Source organism: Crocuta crocuta, unplaced genomic scaffold (genome assembly GCF_008692635.1).
Source record: "Crocuta crocuta isolate KB4526 unplaced genomic scaffold, BGI_CrCroc_1.0 scaffold493, whole genome shotgun sequence".
In the NCBI taxonomy this organism is placed as follows: Eukaryota; Metazoa; Chordata; class Mammalia; order Carnivora; family Hyaenidae; genus Crocuta; species Crocuta crocuta.
The window spans coordinates 334,393-356,070 of record NW_027527377.1 but is presented as its reverse complement, the minus strand read 5'-3'; the positions used below and the strand labels follow the sequence as shown (position 1 = coordinate 356,070).

The following is a 21,678-nucleotide window of genomic DNA, read 5'->3' as shown; positions in this document are numbered from 1 at the left end:
GGGGGGGGGCAGGAGATGGAGGAGGAAGGGAGAGAGGGCAGGAAGGAGTTTAATGTTGCCCAGGTAAAGTGTTTGTGTCAGGATGCAACAGTACCCACACTAGGGGCTCCATACATATGTCAGGCCCATGTATTTATTTTCCTTCTCCACAGTGAGACTAACATTGCAGTAACCTGTCTGCTCAGAAACCTTCTAGAAGTCATGGAATCTGCCTGGGAGTGTGGAGCCTGCAGCATCAGTACCCCTTGGGATCATACTCAAAGCACTTACCCAGGTCTTGGTTTCAATACCAAGGTGCAGGAGGAAGGTGAACAGCGCGATTGCCGTGATGGGGGTCCCCCAGGTAAACACATCTGTGTCCGAATCATAGTAGGCCTGAAAGACAGCAGTATCCTGTGTCTGTGGTTCACAGGATGAAGCTGATAAGAAAGACTGTGCCAGGTGCCAACTTACCAGGTAAGGAATGAAAAAGCAAACCAGGCTCTGGAAGGCAGCATCAGCCATGTTTAACCAGAACGTGCGTGGCCGATATTCCTGAGACACAAAAATAAGCAAGATTACAGGGAAGTGTACATCTCTTCAAATGATGTTTTCCAGTAGCTACAGGGCCATTAATGCACAAGATAAGCACCTTAGGGCAACTTGCTAATTCAGGACTTTCAGTGCATGAAGTCCCAGAGGCCTGAGGAAAAAACACAACACAAGTGTCTGCAGAGGCATCCAGCTGAGTTGATCACTGAGAGCATCGTACATAAGACCAGCTACAGTAGTTCTAGGCCTACAGTAGACAGATAAAACCACTTTCTAAAGCCTGTGGGGAGCATTTTCCTAGGGTAGACATAGCAGCTCAAATTCTGGACATCTTGCTCCAATTTGAGTCCCTCTACTCCTACTCTGTAAGGATTTTGCACCCTCTGTTGGTGGGTCTCCTAAAATGTTTCTGAAAAGTGAGTTTTTAAAAATTAGATTATGGGTATATTTAATGTTAAAATAAAAAAGCTGTACACTGATGGCAAAAATGACCTTGATATGGACTGAACAAGCCTTCATTAACTGGGGAACCAAATGTGTACTGGACTCTGAGTTCCTGAGCAACTGGGGCTGGTTCTGGCCTGCAGGAAATGTAGATTGGACTGAATGGGCATTTACTGAGCAATTAAGAAAGTGCTGGCTAGGCCCTTCCTTCAGTTCCCTAGCTTCACAGGACAAATGTCCTGTGTCTGGTTCCCTAGGCTAGCCTCAGCCCACAAGCTGAGGATAGGAGGCCCAGCTGAGCGCAGGAATTTCCCCACTGACAGTTAACAATCAGAGGCCCTCCTTATCAGCCAAACCCTTAGTAGCCCCTACCCTGCAGCCCAACCCCCATCTCTCCCTCCCCCGGACCTACCTCAAGGGGAACTCAGTGTCAATGAGGGTGATCAGGGGAAGTGAACTCAAAAGTAAACAAATTTTCAATTAGACACTGTTGTAAGAGATAGGGAGGTCTATTCCACTGTCATACATATGATGATTCCAACTAGCAAGGAGAAACACTTAGAAGGCCTACTTTAAATGGTGGTAGACTAACTGGTAATTAGCATGTCAATCTATGTGGTGTATTGATGTAAACATGTATTTATATCTGTTTGCATTCACTTATTCTCTCAATGTTTTCTCCATGGGTTTATCTTCTGGTTAAGTCCCATTCAAAATAAATCACACTGTGGGTGGGGCATAAGAGGTTGTTTTAGAAAAAGCCCTCCTCTGGGACATGTGGGTGATTCAGTGGGTTAAGCATCTGACTTTGACTTAGGTCACAATCTCATGGTTTGTTCGTTCGAGCCCTGCATCCGGCTCTGTGCTGACAGCTCAGAGCCTGGAGCCTGCTTCAGATTCTGTATCTCTCTCTCTGCCCATCCCCTGCTTGTGCTCTGTCTCTATCTCTCAAAAATAAATAAATGTTAAAAAAAAAAAAAATCAAAAAAAAAAAAGAAGAAGAAGAAAAAGAAAAAAGGAAAAAGAAAAAAGAAAAAAGAAAAGCAAAGAAAAAAAAGAAACTAGAAAAATCCCTGCTCAGGAGCCAGCCACCTGGCCCTGATTTCAATTCCAAGTGTATTTTCCTTGAGCTCCTGGGGATTCGTAGTGTAGATACAGTTTTCACCTCACTATATTTTTTCTTTAAAGCTCCCTCTTTTTTTCTTTTCTAAGCTTTATTGAGGTAAATTGATACACAAAAGCTGCACATATTTAATGTACACATCTTGATGGGTTTGGACATATGCATATGCCAGTACACAGTATATCATCACTCCAACCAATAACCTTGCTCTACTTAATGCACAGGACAATCAAGTAGACAGAATCCATTTTTTACCTCCCACTGGTCATTTTCCAAAATTCTAACAATTTCTCCCAGGGTGTCCATTTAAAGGGAGGTGTGGAGACTTCCACTTTCTGTAAGGTGAACATGGAGGGTGGGGCGGTCAAGAGATAGGAAGTGGGTACAGGAGGAGAACCTCACCTCCATGTTCTGACCACTCTTGTAGAGCTGTGGTTCAGTCAGCAGCACATCAGCTGGCACATCCTTGTCCAACACCCCAGTCACAAGCTGGGGAAGTGACGAGAAGAGCAGATTAAAGAAGATCAGATACCATTGGTCAATCATGGCAGATGCTGAGAAGCCACAGTAAAACTGGAACCAAAACAGGAGGCCCACAAACATCTGAAATCAAGAAAGGAAGAATGGGGATAAGCAATTCTTAGCTGTCCCTGCAGATTCTCATCCAAAGGATCTAAGAGTTTTGCAAAATTTGACTAAAAAGATTGAAATTATTGACAACAATTTCCTCCAAAGACAGCCCTACCCCTGTTGCCCTCTGTCTCTCCCTCCTCATTTCCTTGAGCATGAAGGACCAGCAATGGGAGATGAAAATTCCCAAGGAGAGCCCATGGAGAGAGGACACTGGTACTAGCCTATAAGAAATGCAAATTGGATGGAACAAGCATTTACTGAGCACTTATGAAAGTGCTGGTTAGGCCTTTCCTGAAAGTCCCTTAACTCCACAGGACAAATTCCTTATATCTTGTTCCCATGGGCAGCTGAGATAAAGCCCAGCTGAGTAGAAGAATTCCTCATAAAATTCCAGCAGGGTTTAGGGTTGTTCACATTTCAAAACGGTCAGCTGTGTTCTTCACCCATTGCAGCTTCTTCCCTAGCACCTCTCTTCTGTGATCCTAAACCAAACCTACCTGTGCTACATCGCAGATCTTGCCTCTCTCTTTAGTCACATACCCTTTCTGATGAGAAACAGCAGGCAATTATTGATTCCCACAGCAACAGGACACATATAAGCATGACTGCAAAGTCAGTGATGCTACTAACACTGCTGCCTTGACCAAGTCCTGATATACACCCAGGCACTCTGCTGGCAGTGAGCTGTAGTTATTATCACTGGTTCTTACATCTACCTCCGTTTTGCTAAATAGGAAAGTGAGGACCGGGAGGTTTAACAGCCTCTTCAAGTCCATGCTCAGTAGGAGTTGTGTGGATCTCTTCCCACTATCACCGAACATCAGTGGCTTGAGTGTATTTACATGAGGGCATGGCAATTTAGTGATAGCAAAGCACTTAACACTTATCAGTTGTACAATTTGGCACAGATCATTTAACCCCTTTCTACCTCAGTGTCCTTGTCCATGAAATGGGCATCCCAATGGTACTTAACTGTGGGTTGTTGTATTTAAAATACTTACAAGAAATTGTACACAATAGGTACTCACTTATGATTTGTTGTTGTTATAGTTAACAGTACAGTTATTTTCTCTGAGGTTCAAGCAGGGCCAGTGTATTTATTGCAATTAGAGAAAAGGAAACTCAGGTCCAATATGTTAAGTGACTTGACTATGGTCATTGTATGAGTAATAAACCCAACTAGTTCAGTACTTGTGGGTCTGGGCCTGGAAGGCATCGACACTTCCAGGACAGAACATGGTGGAAGAACATTTTCTGCTGGGGACCATAGGTAATGGCCTGGGTTTTGATTCTGGAGCTGTCCCTGTCTCCTGCTGACTTTGACTCAGTCACTTAACTTCTCTGAGCTTTGGTTTCTGGACCTGAAAATGGCTAGCTCTGAAGATCAGAAAAAAATGACGCATTTCCTCCAAGTCCTGTTTCAGTCTATGACTTAATGCAACTTTTCCCTTCCATACTGAAAACTTACAAACTTGGGTTTTTCATTGACTTTCTTCCCTTCTCACTCCCATGGCTGACTTTCACCCACCCCCACAGGCTCAGCCTAATGAGTCATCAATGAGCAACTGGAGTCAAGAGAAAGAGGAGGAAAAGTACTTAAATAATTGAGATTTTTTCCCCCCTATAGTACCAAAAAGCCTTCTTCCCAAACTATTTTTACTATGGAAACTTTCCTTCTCTCCTAAAACTAATGATTTCTCACTTTGGGAGGCAGGGTGATTATCTTTGCACTTCTCAACTAGATTAAGAGCTTGTTAACAGAGGCCCTGTATCTTATATGGAATAAAGACATGCACCTCCTCCTCCTTCCATTCCCTCCACAAAGACAGACTCATCATGGCAGGCTGGAGGCTGTGCCCCTTCAGGTAGTGATTCTGGCACTCATTTGCAACTGAAATGGTGAATTTCTTTCCCTCAGTCTGAGAAATTTTCATGAATTATTAGAGACAGCAGTGCTCAACTCCCATGTTTTGTTTTCAGAAAACAATCAGAAAAATCCCTAGAAAGCAAATAACTTGCTCAAGATTGCACAGCTAATTAATGACAGAAACAGAGCTAGGGTGCCATCTGCCCAGCCCCACTCATCTGTACTCACGCACCCATTCACCTCTTTGGGAACTAGGAACTTCTAAGTTTGCAACATGAATGGGGGCCTCAGTTCTAGGGATGTAATGTCAGGTGGTTGGAAGAAAACAGGCAAGGCCAAAGGCAGCGTGACACAGAATTGATTGGACAGAATCCTAGGCAGAACCTAATCTGAATTAATTTCCAGGACCCTACTTACCAATCAGACATGCCCTGACTGGTCCTGAGTATCATTTTGCTAGAAGACATTTTGAAAATGAGTGAGGGTGAGGGTGAGGGGACAAGAGGGTTGGGAAAGATAGGTAGGTTTAAATCTCCAGAACAAACAAGAACATGAACAAGAGACACACTTATGGCAGTTTAGACTTAGCATTATTTTTAAATGGAATTAATGGGAAGGAAATAAGAAATATATCTTTTACATTATTGTTTATTTTGTTCTTTTTCAGAAGAGTATAGGCTATAGTAAATTCTTAGTCAACATATCTCCAGAGGCAAGGGAAACAGAAAAACTATTGGGACCTCATCAAGATAAAAATCTTCTGTACAGTGAAGAGTATAGGACATTGACACTGAAATTGTGGTATCCTGTGGTCGATTAGTGGGACTACCCTGAAAGATCGCTTACACCAAGAGTTTATTTTGTCTATTTGTACATTCAGTCACAAGCTATTAGAGACAAGAGCAACATCTACCCACTCAGCAACTTCATAGTAGAATGTCTACCCCTCACCTACAAGAAAGGCAGGGTTCAGAAATGGCCATGGCATCCATCCTGGAGGGCTATGGAAAAAGATGTTTGTCTGCCAAAGACTTAGTATTAAAGAACTAAGAGTTAGGATCAACATGAAGTTGAGAAGGGCCCTGGATTAGAGCCTCTGGAGAGACAGAACTGTCATCAGCCAGCTTGGGCATGACCCAATGGGAGGGTCAACTACAGATTGAGCTGGACAGAAGGGGGCACATCTGCCCTACCAGCAAAGGAGAACGTGGCAAGACCCTATTGGTGGCCCCATTCCCTGGGCCCTAAGCCTGCATTCTACCTAGGGGACTGGCACACTGGCCCAGTGTGGGTATGTTTCAACAGAGGCTGTTCAATACTGGGATCAGGGCATAACTAAGTCCTGTCATTCTGATTCCAGGACTGCCAATACACTTCTACTTGTCACTGGATTTCCCTGACTGCTGTAGAGTGAGCACTGATTAGAGGACTCCTGTCTGTGGACACCTCAGCAGTCTGCTCCTAAGAAACACATAAACAGAGGGGTTAAGAGTTGGGAGACATATGAACTGGGGTTAAATGCTGCCTTGACTATTCACTAGCTGTGGGACCTTGTGCAAACCACTGTACTTCATGATTCCCCCCACTTACTATAAAGCAGTAAGTGGGCATTCTTATTTGATCCATCTGTTTCCACAACTTACTTCCTTAAAGGTGCAGTTACTCTCATGTGCCTGTGAGTTAGATTTCTGAGCTTATAGGATGCAAAGCCAGGCCAGGAATGGGGGAAGTTTACAAAGACTGAGGAGGATGAAACCGACATGAAGCCTTGCGATGGCCTGCTGGCCACATTCAGGTGATGGTCCAATAAATCTCAGCTAAGGCTCTTTGATTCAAAAACTCTAGAAACCAGAAGTGTCAAATACCTACTGTATTTTTGTAGAAGAAGTACAGCACCATGTTGGCAAGTCGGGAATAGCACCAATGTCCATGAACAATTAAGAGTCTCTCAAGGTATCGAAATCTCGGCACTGCAAAGTCACTGGCCATCACTGCCTTGAAAGGGAGAGAAGTACCTGTTATTGTTGACACCTTATTCCACCTAAGATCTGTCCTATCTTCCCCAAATACAAGGCAAACATGCATGGATAAATCCAGTTTCAAACACAATGTATGTGTGACTGGCCAAGGCTCACTTTACCATGATTTCCCTTATTATCTCCCTCAATTAAAAAAAAAAATCAATCTCAACAAGTGCTCTAGTTCAGGGATATCATTTTATAGAACTCATTTAAGATTTAAAATATATGTAATTGATTTTCCAAGTTTTTGTTTTCCCATGCTTCCATTAACAAGCAAAAATCAAAAACAAAAACCCAGAGATGCACCGTTTCCCTGCTATTCTCCACCCTTTGATGTTTTATTCATATTAGGATCTCAACCCAGAGATGGAACCAAAGCTGCCCTTTTGTATGCATCCTGGCAGTTGCCCATCCTGGTAGGTATGTTTTGGGTCCTTCTCCTCAGAAGCCACACGTGATTAGCAAGGCCAAGCCCATGGCTCTGCAGGCCTTCACATAACCCAGTCCCAAGAAGCTGCTAAAGGGCAATGGGTGTCCACCTCACCCAGAAGAGAGTGGGGATAGCAGGTTTCCTCCATGGACAGGAAAGATGACTGGGGGTGGAAGCTTCCTCTCACTTCACTTAGCATCATGCTGTATACAATTAAACTAACTGGGCCAGATAAATGCCATCCAAATTGCATCTTTTGCACCCACAATAACTTAGACCCCACCATATAATGAATTTCTCTATTTGGGAAAAAGAGTCAAAGAAAATGTCAGGAAGAGACAGATTTCTGCCTATCTTTGGGGGATTGTTCAATACAAAAATGTAAGTCTGCTTCATTTATTTCCCTATAGTCAAATAACTCCTAGAAATTAGTAGATCATGCTTGATGTGGTCCATTCTGTGAATCAGAATAATGTTATTATACATGCAAAAAAGCGTGAAGCCTTTGAATGTCTGCTTTCTGAATCAAAAGCTAAGGATTTCAAGGCAAATCCTGTTTCTGTACTTTTCCTGTCATCACTGGGTTTGGAGGGCTTTGTGTATTCATCTCCAGCCTTCTGCTATTCTTTTCTGCCTCCAAATCTAGGCCCCAAACCCACCACTTGTCCCTCTGTCAAGGTGGCTCCCAGCTAAGTTAGATCCTCCATGCAGAAACTAGTTTTTCTCTTTGACAGCATTTATTAAAATTGTGACTATTTATGAACATTTAAAATACGTATCTGTCTTCCCAGCTTTTTTCTGGACATTCCATGAGAGCCAGGATAGCAGAGGTTGTGATCAACCTGAATCCTGAGTTCTGAGTCAGTTCCTGGCCCCATGAAATGTTCAATAAACATGGTGAACCAGATGACCCCATGAAGACCAAGCTTCTTGGAGATGCAGGATCTCCTTTGCTCAACTAGGATAGCTTCTCCCATCTTGGATAAGCTTGGAAGCTCCAAACATTCTCACCCATTCTCAATCTGCTCAGATCCCCAGTGTCACTGTTACCAAAGCATCCCACAAAGTCCATCTTCCAAAGGGCTCACCTTTGCTTACTGGACTAAAATGCAAGAAGGGAAATATTCTCTGGGAACCTGAGCACTTAGAACAATAAGAAAAGGTATCAGGCCTTATCGTCATCTTACTTAATACATCCTCAATAAGAAATGTGGCTTTAAATAAATGCAGAAGTGTCCAACAACATCCTACCTAGAAGTTATACCCACTCGAAACTTTGTCTCAGTATGTGCCCTATAGCTTGACTGTTCCCATCACTACTCGTATGGTTTGAATCATGGATTTCTATTGCCCCTGCCTTCAGTAAGTGAGTAGTGGTGGCAGCTCGGTCCCTTCCCAATCCACAAACCTGACCTTCTTTCATACAAAATGTATTTACTTGGTGCATTTCTCTTGCATATACTATTTAGAGGCACTGCCCTGTTCAGGTTTTTGCTATATGAAACAGATGCAATGGAGGTGATAATGAAAATGTCAAAATGAACTAATTATTATGACTATGTTCATCCATTCACCACCCCACCTCCTTCCCCTGGGCACACAGTGCTAAAAGGCAGGGATGGGACCAACCCTGGGCTTCATTTTTAGTTTCATGGAAAAATTAAAACCACACAAATAACAGAGCACAGTGACTCAGGTCAGATGAGAGTAGGAGAGTAAGGTATGTGTTGAGGATGGGCCAAGAGGGAAATACTGTGTTTCTAGCTCAGAACTTCCCATCTTACTGTTATTTTCACATCACATAAGGAAATTAAGGAGTTCTGCACAGGCCTGGCACATGTAAGTATTCAACGACTAATTACTGATTGCAACAATTAATGAACCAACCAATTACTAAATGGTAACCTACATCTGGATTTTTTAGGGGAAGAAAACAGGATAGATTGTTCTCTAAAGTCTTCAGCAAGTTAAAAAAATGTCATGACTCAAACTTAAATGTTAGAAATTGTTGTGATACTACATCCAGAAGAAAGTTATTTTAATTAACTCGGTTGTTCAACATCTGAATCACATGTTGAGAACCAACATAGTGACAAATGAAAAAGACAGAGACTAATTTTCATGTGAGTCAAGATGGCTACTTTCCATATTTATACCAGATTCCAAAAGTCCTACAGCTGACTCATTTTTTCAAATGGTTATCTCCAGTGTTCAGGAACAGCAAAATATCCCTTCCAAGGATGAGCCGCAAATAGCCAGAGAAAAGGTGATGACTCACCTTTCCTCACTCTGCTTCACTTATTTCACAAAAATATACTTATAGACATAGGCAAAGCTTTTTACTCTTCATAAACATGAAGAACTAGCTACCTTCCACCTTCTACTACTGGCTTACAACATTCATATTTTATTAAAGGTCAACCCTTTTGCTTGTTGGATAAAGCTCATGGCAAGGTATGCCAGTGGGCCACTTGGACATATAGAACAGGCCTGATCGGTCTTTACCTGCATGCCCTCCTGGCCCGAGATTCCCACACCCACATCTGCCACCTGGATCATGCTGACATCATTGGCTCCATCTCCTAGAAACAGCATAGGCAGGAAGAATCGTTTGAGTTGAGGTGCACAGAATCAAACGGCTTGACGGATCTTCATGGGGTCCCTATTGGGCTGAGTCCTGTGAAAGGGTCATGGGGATGAGTGAGGAAGAGGCAGTGCAGAGTCTGCCCCAGGAAAATTGAGTTAAGCTGTCAGAAAAAAACATGGTGTGAGGTATGGTATTGCCTATCATATCAAGAGTTGTTTCAGAAAGCAGGCTCACATGGTAACCATTTTACTTAGTATTTACTCTACATTATTGACTCATATACCTATACAGAGAGCCCTTAACACAATGTCTGCCATAATAAAGATGCTATCATCATCATTATTATTACTTACCGAACTCTAGCCTTTATCTGATGTACAGCATCAGTCAAGTCTATTCTAATTCATGCTAACATGAGTGGCTGGCTTTCTGAACTGAACAAAGGAGGTTAAATTATGCCCAGCAAACTGTAGAGCTCTTTTTGTACACTGATTACCAGTTAGCTTATTAGCTATTGTGTATGCCGTGGACCCTTTAAAGATGTGATAAAGAAGAACTTCTATTTGTTCAGTCAAACTGGTGACAGAAAATGGTTAGGAACATAAAACATAGGTCAGAGCTCTCAGTACCTTCAGGGAAAAGCAAGCAGAGACTTAAAAGTCTTTGTCACTAAGCGACAATTACCATTCTTGGAATGGGGCAGTAGAAGGGCCCAAATCCCAGAGTACCTCCCAAGTTTCAAATGTGCAAAAAGTGCAGATACACAAGTTATAGTGATCCATAATGTGGCTACAGAATATCTCTGTCCTATGATTTTTCTGTTCTTTATTGCACTGGCCCAACATGAGTGATTAGTCAATACTGAAATTGACACAACTGAAATTCTGTGAAGTAATAACATCTCTGCAGCTTTTCCCAGAATGTCCCAAACAAAGTGAGATATGGTAGGTAACAATGTTCTCTATATTATTAACTCCTAGACACCTGGGAATAGGTGCCATCAATGCTTTCACTCATGGTCAAAGAAATGAGCCAAAGTCCTGATGGGTAATTACTTTCCCTTTCCCTTTTGAGATTCTATTTTGTTTTTTCTTTTCTTTGTAACCAACTAAGACTTACCTCCATTTTTAAAAAATGAATACCATACATCAGTGATTCAGTGACTGAGCCAGGCACTGATCAAGCTTTGAAAATGTAGTTTACTCATTCATGTCTTACATCAACCTTGCCAGGAGACATGGTCCTCATGTCACCACTGAGAGTTGCTCAGAGAAGCCTGCACTCAGCTTGAACACTCCTCAGCACCTACAACACTTGCTCGGGGAGCTCTGAAGGCCACTCTAGACACATGGGGGCAAAGGTAGTATGATGATAGCCTCCCTTGGAAAGGGCCTATGCATGGAGACTTCCCACAGCCTGCACCAGGGAGTCATAGTTCAACATGTATTCACATCTGTGATCATCTCACTCCCCTTAGTGGTTACCACAACCCTCAGGATGTATAGAGCTGTCTTCATGACAACCCCATTAAGGCCCCCCGACCTCAGACCCAGGTTCTACACCAACCTCAACTTGTCCTAATGTGAGAGGTGAGAGATCACCACATCAACAAGGAGGGGCTGTCACAGACCTTTTGCAGAAAAAACTACAATTATTATTGATTAGTGAGGACCCTTTATTTCAAAACAAAATCTCACCTAGGTATGCATTCTATATTCAGGGAGACAAAAAATTTTGATATCTGGGGGTCAAGGAGATCACTCCTTTCCCCAGGCTACCTGCAGTCGTTCCCAGCCCTCACCAGCAAATGGTGCTACTGAGTCCCTGAACCTGGCTGGAGACCAGACCACAACCAGATGTGAGTGGGGATGATGCCCTGGGAGGAGACAGGTGAGAACCAAGTAGCACTGGAGAGAAGCCTAGAAGGCTCTCCAGGCCAACAGTCTACAAGGAAAAGCCACCATTAGATGCACAATCCTTAAAGAAATGATGTAAGATTTAGCAACTATTCACGTGCTTATGATAGGTTCATTTAATGACATGGTTGTCTTGGAACAATCAGCAAAGTTCAAAGGAAAGGAGGCAATGGGAATTCTGATCACCATCAAGTCTCTGGGCTCTTGCAGCATTATGGGGTCTTGGGACTCCAGTAGGGTCACAGTGACCAGAAATACCTGCAAAGGACCTTCTTTCTAAGGTATTCTGGGGTAATGGTTAGCATGCAGGGCTCTGCTGTGGCCGAGGCTGCCAGGAATAGCAGATCTCTAGTCTTCCATCTTGCAGGAAACAGTATATAAATTCTGTCTTCTTAGACCACCATTGTATTACTGGCTTCCTATATATAGCTAAAACTGTTGCTACCATATTTTGTGGTTTTCAATACTACATTTTGTATTTCAAACAGGCTGCCTATTTTATTGCATCGGGTGTGATTTTATGAATAGGAAAAAAAGCAAGGAAGTGTTTCCGCATCTTACAGGATAGCATAGAAGGACCAGAAAATGCAGGATGAATCCAGAGGAAGCAGCTGCACAAGATGGGGGATACTCATTCACACAGGGCCCTTCCTGGCTAGCCTGGATACTTGCCTATGGCCAGGGTCATGGCCTTGAGCTTGCTTCTGACCAGTTTCACCACCATACTCTTCTGCAGAGGTGTTGAGCGACAGCAAAGGACTGACCGGCACTGCTTAGCGAGAAAGAGAAATTTGTCTTCTAGGTTTTTCTCAAGGGCGTAGGCCAGACTTCTCCCATCGATCACGAGGCTCGGGCTGGGGCCAGAGGTGGTGGACGTGGAGGGCGGGCAGAGAGAGGAGAACCCCACGCTCACGTTGTCTGTGGTCTTCTCAGGGGCACTGCGGGGGCTCCTGGACTGCACGTAGTGTAGGCACTGGTCTAGCAGGGCCGCACAGGCCTCCTGAAATGGACATGAGAGGACAGCCACAGATTAGTTTACCTTCCTTGACACTCATAGTCTGATAATCTCAAGAGTACCAGGCTGCAGGCTCTGCCCAGAAGGCTTCTCTCCTGAAACTGGGAAGTTAGTTGAAGATGAAGACTTTCCACATTGAAGAGGATGAGCTTGTGTAGGGTTTTGATAAGATTCTACTTTATTGCCCATTTTACTACGTGGAGGATATATAGGAATATATAATATATATATAGGAATATCTTCACTTTGGAAGGCCTGACTGTATGTGGCTAACCTGCTAGCTGGTAAGACAGCCTTATATGTACTTCTCCATAGCTCTCTGAGGCCTTTACTCAGCCTTCTTGTTTTCTCATGAGGTACAAAGCCCTTTAAAAGTCTTTGCTATATTATCCTCTAAGGAAGGAACTGTAATTATCAGTGTTTCCCTAAAGTCTCCAGTTGACCAGGGAAATAAATTTTTTAAAAAGCATAAAAAAGGCTTTTATTGGCAATGCCCTTCCAAAACTGTATCTTAATTCCAGAAATAGGAAAATTTAATGGGGAACCTGAGGGGTCAGGGGACATAAGAAAGACAAATGTTTCCAAGAACAAACACACTCCAGGGAAGACATGTAGTTCTTGGCCCTTTATAGACAGTGAGCTCACTGGGGAAGCAATCAATATCCTCCAATACACCCTGAAAATCCAGTTGTGTTCGGCAAGTGCTTATTAAGGACCTCTGGTATTTAGAAAAGTTAGTGAGACAAGACTTTGGCTCAGGTCATGATCTCATGGTTTGTGAGTTCAAGCCCTGCGTTGGGCTCTGTGCTGACAGCTCAGAGCCTGGAGCCTGCTTCGGATTGTGTCTCCCTCCCTCTCTCATTGCCCCTCACCCACTCATGTGCATTTTATCTCTCTCTCTTTCAAAAATAAATAAATATTAAAAGAATATTATTAGGGGCACCTGGGTAGCTCAGTCGGTTAAGCATCTGACTTTGGCTCAGGTCATGATCTTATACTTTGTGAGTTTGAGCCCCACATCAGGCTCTGTGCTGACAGCTCAAAGTCTGGAGCCTGCTTCGGATTCTGCGTCTCCTTTCTCTCTGTGCCTCCCCTTGTTCACATTCTGTCTCTCTCTTTGTCTCTCTATCAAAAATAAATAAACATTAAAAAAATTTACAAAAATTTTTTTAAAAGAAAAGTTGACGTACTGGACCTCATCTATTTCAAAAAGATGTTTCAAGTAGGAACTCACTCAAGGAGTCCAGACCAGGTCTTTATGAGAAGTCGATAATCCCTACATACTTGAGGATTTAAATAGATAAATGTGACTGGATGAAAACCCTCAGTGTACAGTGGGATATCCATTAGACAATTGATCCTGTCCTGAGTACATCAGTGCTGAATGGACTGGTTCCCTGGCTCATGTGACCTCATAGAAGAATTCTCCAATGTTGTTGACATGGATAGGTCAGGGAAAAACAAATCAAACTTAGCATTAATAAGTCCAGATGTATATCCCTTTGAAATTAAGAAATTCCAACAAATTCCACACCTTCCTAGACAATGACAACACAACATAGGTGTAAACAGAGGTAGAGGGCAAAGACTTGTCTCACAGCAGTTGCCAGAAACAGAAGACATTCCTGTTGCTGTGGGGGCTAGTTGGGTATGAAGCTGCCCCAGGTAAAGCATGGGCTCCTGGAAACCTACATACCTGGGATTCAGCATTCAGGGTGATGACTTCCTCATCATGGTCCAGCAGTTTGCAGGCATATGCAATGTTAATGGCTGTTTCTTGTTTGTCACCAGTGAGAACCCAAATCTGCAGGCCTGCTTGACGCAATTTAGCAATGGTTTCTGGGACTCCATCCTGTAGGCGGTCTTCAATCCCGGTAGCACCTGGTCAAATGTGCAACAGTGTATATAAGCCCCCTCCTCACATGCCCTCAGACCCTGATGGGGTACGAATGCCATCACCAACACACCAAAGATGTTGGCATAACCCCACAGACTGAGACTAGCTTGAGGCCAATCTCATGTGGAAGCACTCTTTGATAATTCATCATTTCAGGACAGTGGTGAGCCCTTTCAATAGCTCTCTCAATTGACACAGTCAAGAATGAGTCAGAATAATGGACTCACTAAACACAATTCTTTGTTTATTTGCCAAGAAAGCACTTCCAATGCTTTAACATGCAGCTAATTTTTAACTTAATAGATCATGTGGAAACAAATCTTGTGGGGAGATGTTTGTAATGACCTTATTCTGAAGGATAAAAAACCTTTGAAAATTATCCATTCCATGTAAAACTTTTGGTGAATGACATCCACATTATTTGTTCTCAGCAATGCTTACCATTAGCTGTCAAAACAGACCACACAAGCCCATTATTTCTTGAAAGCAAGGTTATCCAGAAGGTACTGTCGCCATAAATGTAATTAATAAGCAGTGGCTTTCCCTATGTAGGGCTCTGTATATTGGAACGAATCTACTCAGTGCTGAAAGATGCTCTCCAGGCCAGCCTCAGTTTTGTTCCTGTTGCCAACATAATGAGATGGTCTGTATCTCCCCTCTAGTAGTACAGCATTGACTGAGGACTCCTCATCAGCCCTGCCTTTCTCTTTTATACCATATTGTTCCCTGTGATAAGAGGCTGCTATGGGCTGAATGTGCACCACTATCCCCAAAACTCCCAGGTTGAAGCCCTAACCCTCATGGTGATGGCATTAAGAGGTGGTGCCTTGGAGGGGCGCCTAGGTGGCTTAGTCGGTTAAGCGTCTGACTTTCGCTTAGNGAAAGAGGTGGTGCCTTGGGGAGGTGATTTGGTCAAAAGAGTGGAATACTTATGAATGGGCTTAGTGCACATATAATAAGAGACACAGGAGAGATGATCTCTCTCTACCATTTAAAGATACAGAAGGAGGATNACCAGTTTACATTCCCACCAACAGTGTGGGAGGGTGCCCGTTTCTCCACATCCTCGCCAGCATCTAGAGTTCTCTGATTTGCTCATTTTAGCCACTCTGACTGGCATGAGGTGGTATCTCAGTGTGGTTTTGACTTGTATTTCCCTGATGAAGAGAGATGCTGAGCATCGTTTCATGTGTCTGTTGGCCATCTGGATGTCCTCTTTGGAGAAGTGGAAAACAGACCTTTAACGAACCAAAATGGCCAGTAATTTGAAATGGGACTCCCAGCCTCCATAACTGTGAGAAATCAATGTCTGTTATTTAACCTGCCAAAGTCCGTGGTGTTTTGTAATGGCAGCCTGAAATGATTAAGACAGACACCACTTCCCTTTCTCCTCCTAGAACAGATAAATTGGCAGGTACAGGGAGGGTAGAGTCAAGGTATAATACACTTATAAAAGGCATGCATTTCTTAAATATACCCTACGATGTACTTTCATAAATCATACACCTGTGTAGACAGTGCTGAGCTCAGGAAACAGCATCACCAGCTCTGGGTGGTGCCTCCTCAGAAGCCCCCTCAGGGGTAAGTGGCAGCCTTCTCTCTTCTATCTCATGCAGCCTGTGCAGTGTATTGGACCTGGGCCTATTTCTCCTTTGAATGTCCTAGAAGTCTAAGTGGGAACTTGGGAAGGGCACAGAAAGGAGAAGGAAATATTGTACCCAGGCTGGCCTCAGCCTGAATCATGGAGCCCTCAGGAGAAGGACTAGACAGGGGTGTGGGTCTCAAAGTCTGCTTCAGAATAAAACCATGCTATGTTCCATGCTCACTGTGAGCACATCCCTGACAAGCCAGGCAATGGAAGGCCCTCTGGTCTTGGCCTTTCTCCCCTTCTGCAGCTCCCTGGGTGCTAGCATGGTGAGTCTGTGTGTGTTCTAGGTCTCTGGCTCCCTATTTTCACTATCCAACAGAATTGACAACATCCTCCAGTGCATCCTAAGTATCACTTCTGCTAGGATATGTTCCCAGATATCTGAGGAAAGGACAATGGATGATCATGACTGTCTCTGTGTATTCAAAATATCTTGTTCATACTTAATAATAACAATGGTTATGGAATCATCATGATGGCTAAGCTTGATGGCTTACTAATTGCCAGGCAAAAATTTCTACAGCATCCCTAAGGTGTGAGTACTACAATTACCCACCCATACCATATAGATGTGGAAAGCTAAGGTAAGGGAGGGAGTTAGTGAGAGAAGAGCTAGCATTCTGTGCACTGTATGTTTCATGCTCCAAACCCCTGACCTGCATGGCTACTCTAGGATAACTTCCATTACTGAGCAGTACTTTGTGTCTAACTCAATTGGTTACCCATCCTTTACTAGATGGCAACTTCTTACGGAAGGGATTTGTGACTCCCCATCTTTGAATACTGTCTGCTTGGCCAGAGCTCCTTGATAAATATCCAACAGAAAAGAAAGCAAGTAAGGTCTCACGGATACATTCTAGTCCTTTAGGGAAAATCTAACACCTTAAAAACAAAGGTGTTATTTCAGAAGCTAACTTTATCTTCATTTCAGGAGCTAACTGGCCAAAGTATTGGGCCCTGACTGGGTCATTGGACCCATCCTAAACTCTACATACAAGTTTGAATCAAACAGAGAATATTATTGAACTCAGAAAAACAGCTAGGGAAGGATGTCTATCTCAGCATGAAAAATGGCGGAGGATAAAGAAAAATCTCAGGGGACAGTCCTTTAAAAATTATCAAGAAACACAGTGTCTTTCTTCAGCTCTCTAAGGTAGCTTATTAGTAATGTAATCTGTGTGACTCAGAGTAAATGCCAGCTCTCTACACTCTGAGCCTTGGGAAAACCTGGCATTTTGAGTGTTATAACAAAGGCAGGTAGTAGGGTTCAAGTGCCACTATGCTTCACTGTGATGAAATGTCAGGTGGCTTTTCATTGGAGGGGAGAAGATTTCACCAACTGAGGAGTTTCAGATGACATCTGGAAACACAAACAGGAGTGCTGGGGAAAGTGCACAGAACATTATGCTTTGAATTTAGGCTCTTGGCCAGAACATTATGGAAAAGAAAATTTCAAGAACACAGTATAAATGGTGACCCTTCCTTTGTAGTTCTCTGATGTTACTTAATAAAAGAACTAAATGACAAGATTTAGAAAGGGGTATTTGGCTTTGGGTTATTAAAAATATAAACCGTTTACTACACACTTCTCAAAAATGAATCTGAGAAGCTGGAGCACGGTGACTGTGGGTAAGGCTATGGTAAATCCTAAGGTGGTGGCTTTCCCATTCTCCAGCTCAGGCTTCATCATCTGAACCATAAATATTTTGGGCTACAGGAGATGTGAAGTATTTAACAACCAGCTAACAGGAGGGAAGTTGATTTGCTGCATTTCCCCATTTCTGTGGTGCAAATAAACGCACCTTAACTGATGTGAAGTGACCAACAGCATCAAAAACCTATGCCCATCGCCTCCCCAACTATTTTTCCCTTCTCCTCCCCCATGGTCCTCCGTTAAGTTCCTCCTAATCCTCCTATACGTGCAAACATATGGTAGCTGTCCTCTGCCTGACTTATTTCGCTCAGCATAACACCCTCAAGGTCCATCCATGTTGCTACACATGGCCAGATTTCATTCTTTCTCATTGCCATGTAGTATTCTACATCTTCTTGATAAACCACATCTTCTTGATCCATTTGTCAGTTGATGGACACTTAGGCTCTTTCCATGTTTTAGCTATTGTTGAGAGTGCTACTATGAACTTTGGGGTACATGTGCCCCTATGCATCAGCACTCCTGTGTCCCTTGGGTAAATTCCTAGCAGTGCTATTGCTGGGTCATAGGGGAGTTCTAGTGTTCATTTTTTGAGGAACCTCTACACTGTTTTCCAGAGGGGCTGCACCAGTTTACATTGCCACCAACAGTGTAGGAGGGTGCCTGTTTCTCCACATCCTCGCCAGCATCTAGAGTCTCCTGATTTGTTCATTTTAGCCACTCTGACCGGCATGAGGTAGGATCTCAGTATGGTTTTGATTTGTATTTCCCTGATGAAGAGGGATGCTGAGCATCGTTTCATGTGTCTGTTTGCCATCTGAATGTCCTCTTTGGAGAAGTGTCTGTTCATATCTTCTGCCCATTTCTTCTCTGGATTAGTGATGGGCATGGAGGAGGGCACTTGTTGAGATGAGCACTGGGTGTTATATGGAAACCAACTTGACAATAAACTATTTAAGAAAAAAAAAACTATGCAAAATTCTGAAAATTTATGTGAACAGCAAACAACGACTGCAAAATTTCTGAAAGTGTATGAATAGGCTCTCAACAGCAGGTATGAATAGACTTCAGGATACTGCTGGTGCCCACTAGGGGCAGTTCACTGATTCATCTCAGAGCCATCTAACACACCCCTGGAGAGAAGCATCCACCTCAGGATGGATGACGTGGAATGTGGCTGAGCAAGGATTCTGAAAAACTCTACCAGCCAAGACATTGACCAGGCCCCAACAACAACAACAACAACAATAACAACAACTGGAACAGGGATAAGTAGAAAATTCTACTTTTAGATGTTTACATAGTTGCCCAAGTAAAATTACAGAATCCAAGCTAGAAAGCAATTCCTTTGAAAAAGATCTAGGAAGGTGAGTTGCTTTCAAGTTCAGTATGAACTTAGGGTGTTCTAGGGCTGTCAAAAATTCAGGAAATGTTAACAAAGATACAGCATGGGGAACAAGGGAGGTAATGGATATCTGGTGACCAAAAGGAATTTATAGAAGAGGCCAGCCAGGCTGTAACAAATGTGGAGGATGTAAGACTCACTGCCACATGCTGCTAAGCATGGGATCCTGTGCCTGTATCTCGCTCAGTACTCCACTACAGCCCCTCTGTGCACCCCACAGGATTATTACCCAGCAGTAGAAAACTGAGATGTCAAAAAGACAGTCACTTGCCCAGGCTCTCATGGCTAGTAAGTGATAAAGCCAGGACTGAACAACCAAGCCAATGCCCCTAGACTCTGAAAGAAGGAAAGGTAGGAGTGAAATAACACAGGTGAAGGGACAGACTGGGGACTCATAGCCAAATCCTCAAACAGTTAAGGTCTTACCCTCTTGAAAGGGGAAGAGATTTTATCTGCATTGCTCCAGAGGGTGGGACAAATGCCCACTGTAAGAAGGAACTGGGAAGGCAAATTTTACTCTATTCAAGAGTCAGAGCTCTCCAGGGAAAGTGTCCCACAGTGAAGAGTCAGAAAAGTTAGACAGGCACAACCTGTCCTCAGACCAGGAGGACCAGCAGGATCCCCCCACGTCACCCAAGGGTCTTATCTCTCTTGGAGAAGCATGTTCTAGATGTGAACAGTCTATTCTCAGTAAATCAAAATGTGGCAGACTAGAAAAAGCTGTTTCCAAGTATTTCATTTAATTAATTAAGCAGGAATACTGCTCATGATGTCTCTGGGCCTCTGGATCTTGGGCCTTTTTTGATCAGTGCATGTCCTCTTATAGGATACCACAGGCAAAAAAGAATATCATATAAAGCGTGTATATTGTGCTATTAAATATATTAAGATTAATTAGATATTATATTAGGTATGCATATATAGATATGAAAGTAGCCCAATTCCTTTGTTCAGGAAACAAGGCCAAATGAATTACAGCCTTTCTGTATTAAATGAAGAGATGAACTCCAGTTTCTCCATGCCCTAGGTATACCATCTGACTACCAGCATTACAGGATGGGGTACGTGTATATACAGCATGATTACAAATGATGTGGTCACAGAAGCACACATAGAAAGACTCAGCTAATTTAATACAAACCAAATGTTAAATATTTTAAATATTAAAATAAATACTTTTACAAATACTAATATGAACACAGTAGCAAACAGCATTTTAGTAAAAATGAGCTCATTTTCTTTTCAACCAAATTGAATCTATGAAATATTCATATCCAGATGGCCAATTGACCCATGAAAAAATGCTCAACACCATTCATCATCAGGGAAATACAAAACAAAACCCCAATGAGATACCACCTCACACCCGTCAGAATGGCTAACATTAACATCTCAGGCAACAACAGATGTTGGCGAGGATGAGGAGGAAGAGGATCTCTTTTGAACTGCTGAGGGAAATGCAAACTGGTGCGGCCACTCTGGAAAACAGTATGGAGGTTCCTCAAAAAATTAAAAATAGAACTACCCTAAAGCCCAGCAAACTGCACTATCCACTTGTATCCAAGGGATACAAGTGTGCTGTTTCGAAGGGGCACATGCACCCCAATGTTTATAGCAGCGCTATCGACAATAGCCAAAGTATGGAAAGAGCCCAAATGTCCATCAATGGGTGAATGGATAAAGAAGATGTGGTATATATATATACAATGGAGTATTAGTTGGCTATCAAAAACAATGAAATCTTGCCATTTGCAACTATGTGGATAGAACTAAAGGGTATTATGCTAAGCAAAATTAGTCAGAGAAAGATAAATATCATATGACTTCACTCATATGAGGAATTTAAGGCACAAAACAGATGAACATCAGGTAAGGGAAGCAAAAATCATATAAAAACGGAGGGGGACAAAACATAAAAGACTTTTAAATATGGAGAACAAACAGAGGGTTACTGGTGGGAGGGGCTAAATGGGTAAGGGACATTAAGGAATCTACTCCTGAAATCATTGTTGCACTATATGTTAACTAACTTGGATGTAAATTAAAAAAATAAATTAAAAAATAAAGAAACATTCATAAGACGTAATGTGCAGCCATTTATGGAGTCCAACAATTTCTTTTTGTCTTAGGGGTATGAGGTGGAAGGAGTTCCTTCAAGATCAATGGTTGAGAAGCCTTGTTCCTCATGTCTATTTCTCGAAAAAATAGTGGGAAGCAGTGTTTAAAGGGAGGCAACTCAGGTGTTGTCACTGGGTGTCTGGTGGGACAGTACATGGAACATCAAGAAATGGGCCATGGAGGGGCGGCTGGGTGGCTCAGTTGGTTAAGTGTCTGACTTCGGCTCAGGTCATGGTCTCACAGTTCGTGGGTTCGAGCCCCGTGTCGGGCTCTGTGCTGACAGCCAGCTTAGAGCCTGGAGCCTGTTTCCAATTCTGTGTCTCCCTCTCTCTCTGACCCTCCCCTGATCATGCTGTCTCTCTCTCAGAAATAAATAAAACATTAAAAAA

At 42.9% G+C, this 21,678-nt stretch overlaps 1 protein-coding gene across 1 annotated transcript in view; it reads right to left on the bottom strand.

The window, feature by feature from the left end:
* The window catches only part of ATP10A (ATPase phospholipid transporting 10A (putative)), a gene marked incomplete at its 5' end in the record, with an annotated part of 184,738 nt that overhangs the window by 1,853 nt on the left and 161,207 nt on the right, over window positions 1-21,678 (bottom strand). The window contains 7 exons of the mRNA XM_077768340.1: window positions 271-375; window positions 454-534; window positions 2,501-2,701; window positions 6,468-6,593; window positions 9,555-9,631; window positions 12,225-12,552; window positions 14,264-14,448. Coding sequence (XP_077624466.1) covers window positions 271-375; window positions 454-534; window positions 2,501-2,701; window positions 6,468-6,593; window positions 9,555-9,631; window positions 12,225-12,552; window positions 14,264-14,448 — 1,103 coding nt within the window. The remainder of the gene's footprint in view (window positions 1-270; window positions 376-453; window positions 535-2,500; window positions 2,702-6,467; window positions 6,594-9,554; window positions 9,632-12,224; window positions 12,553-14,263; window positions 14,449-21,678) is intronic.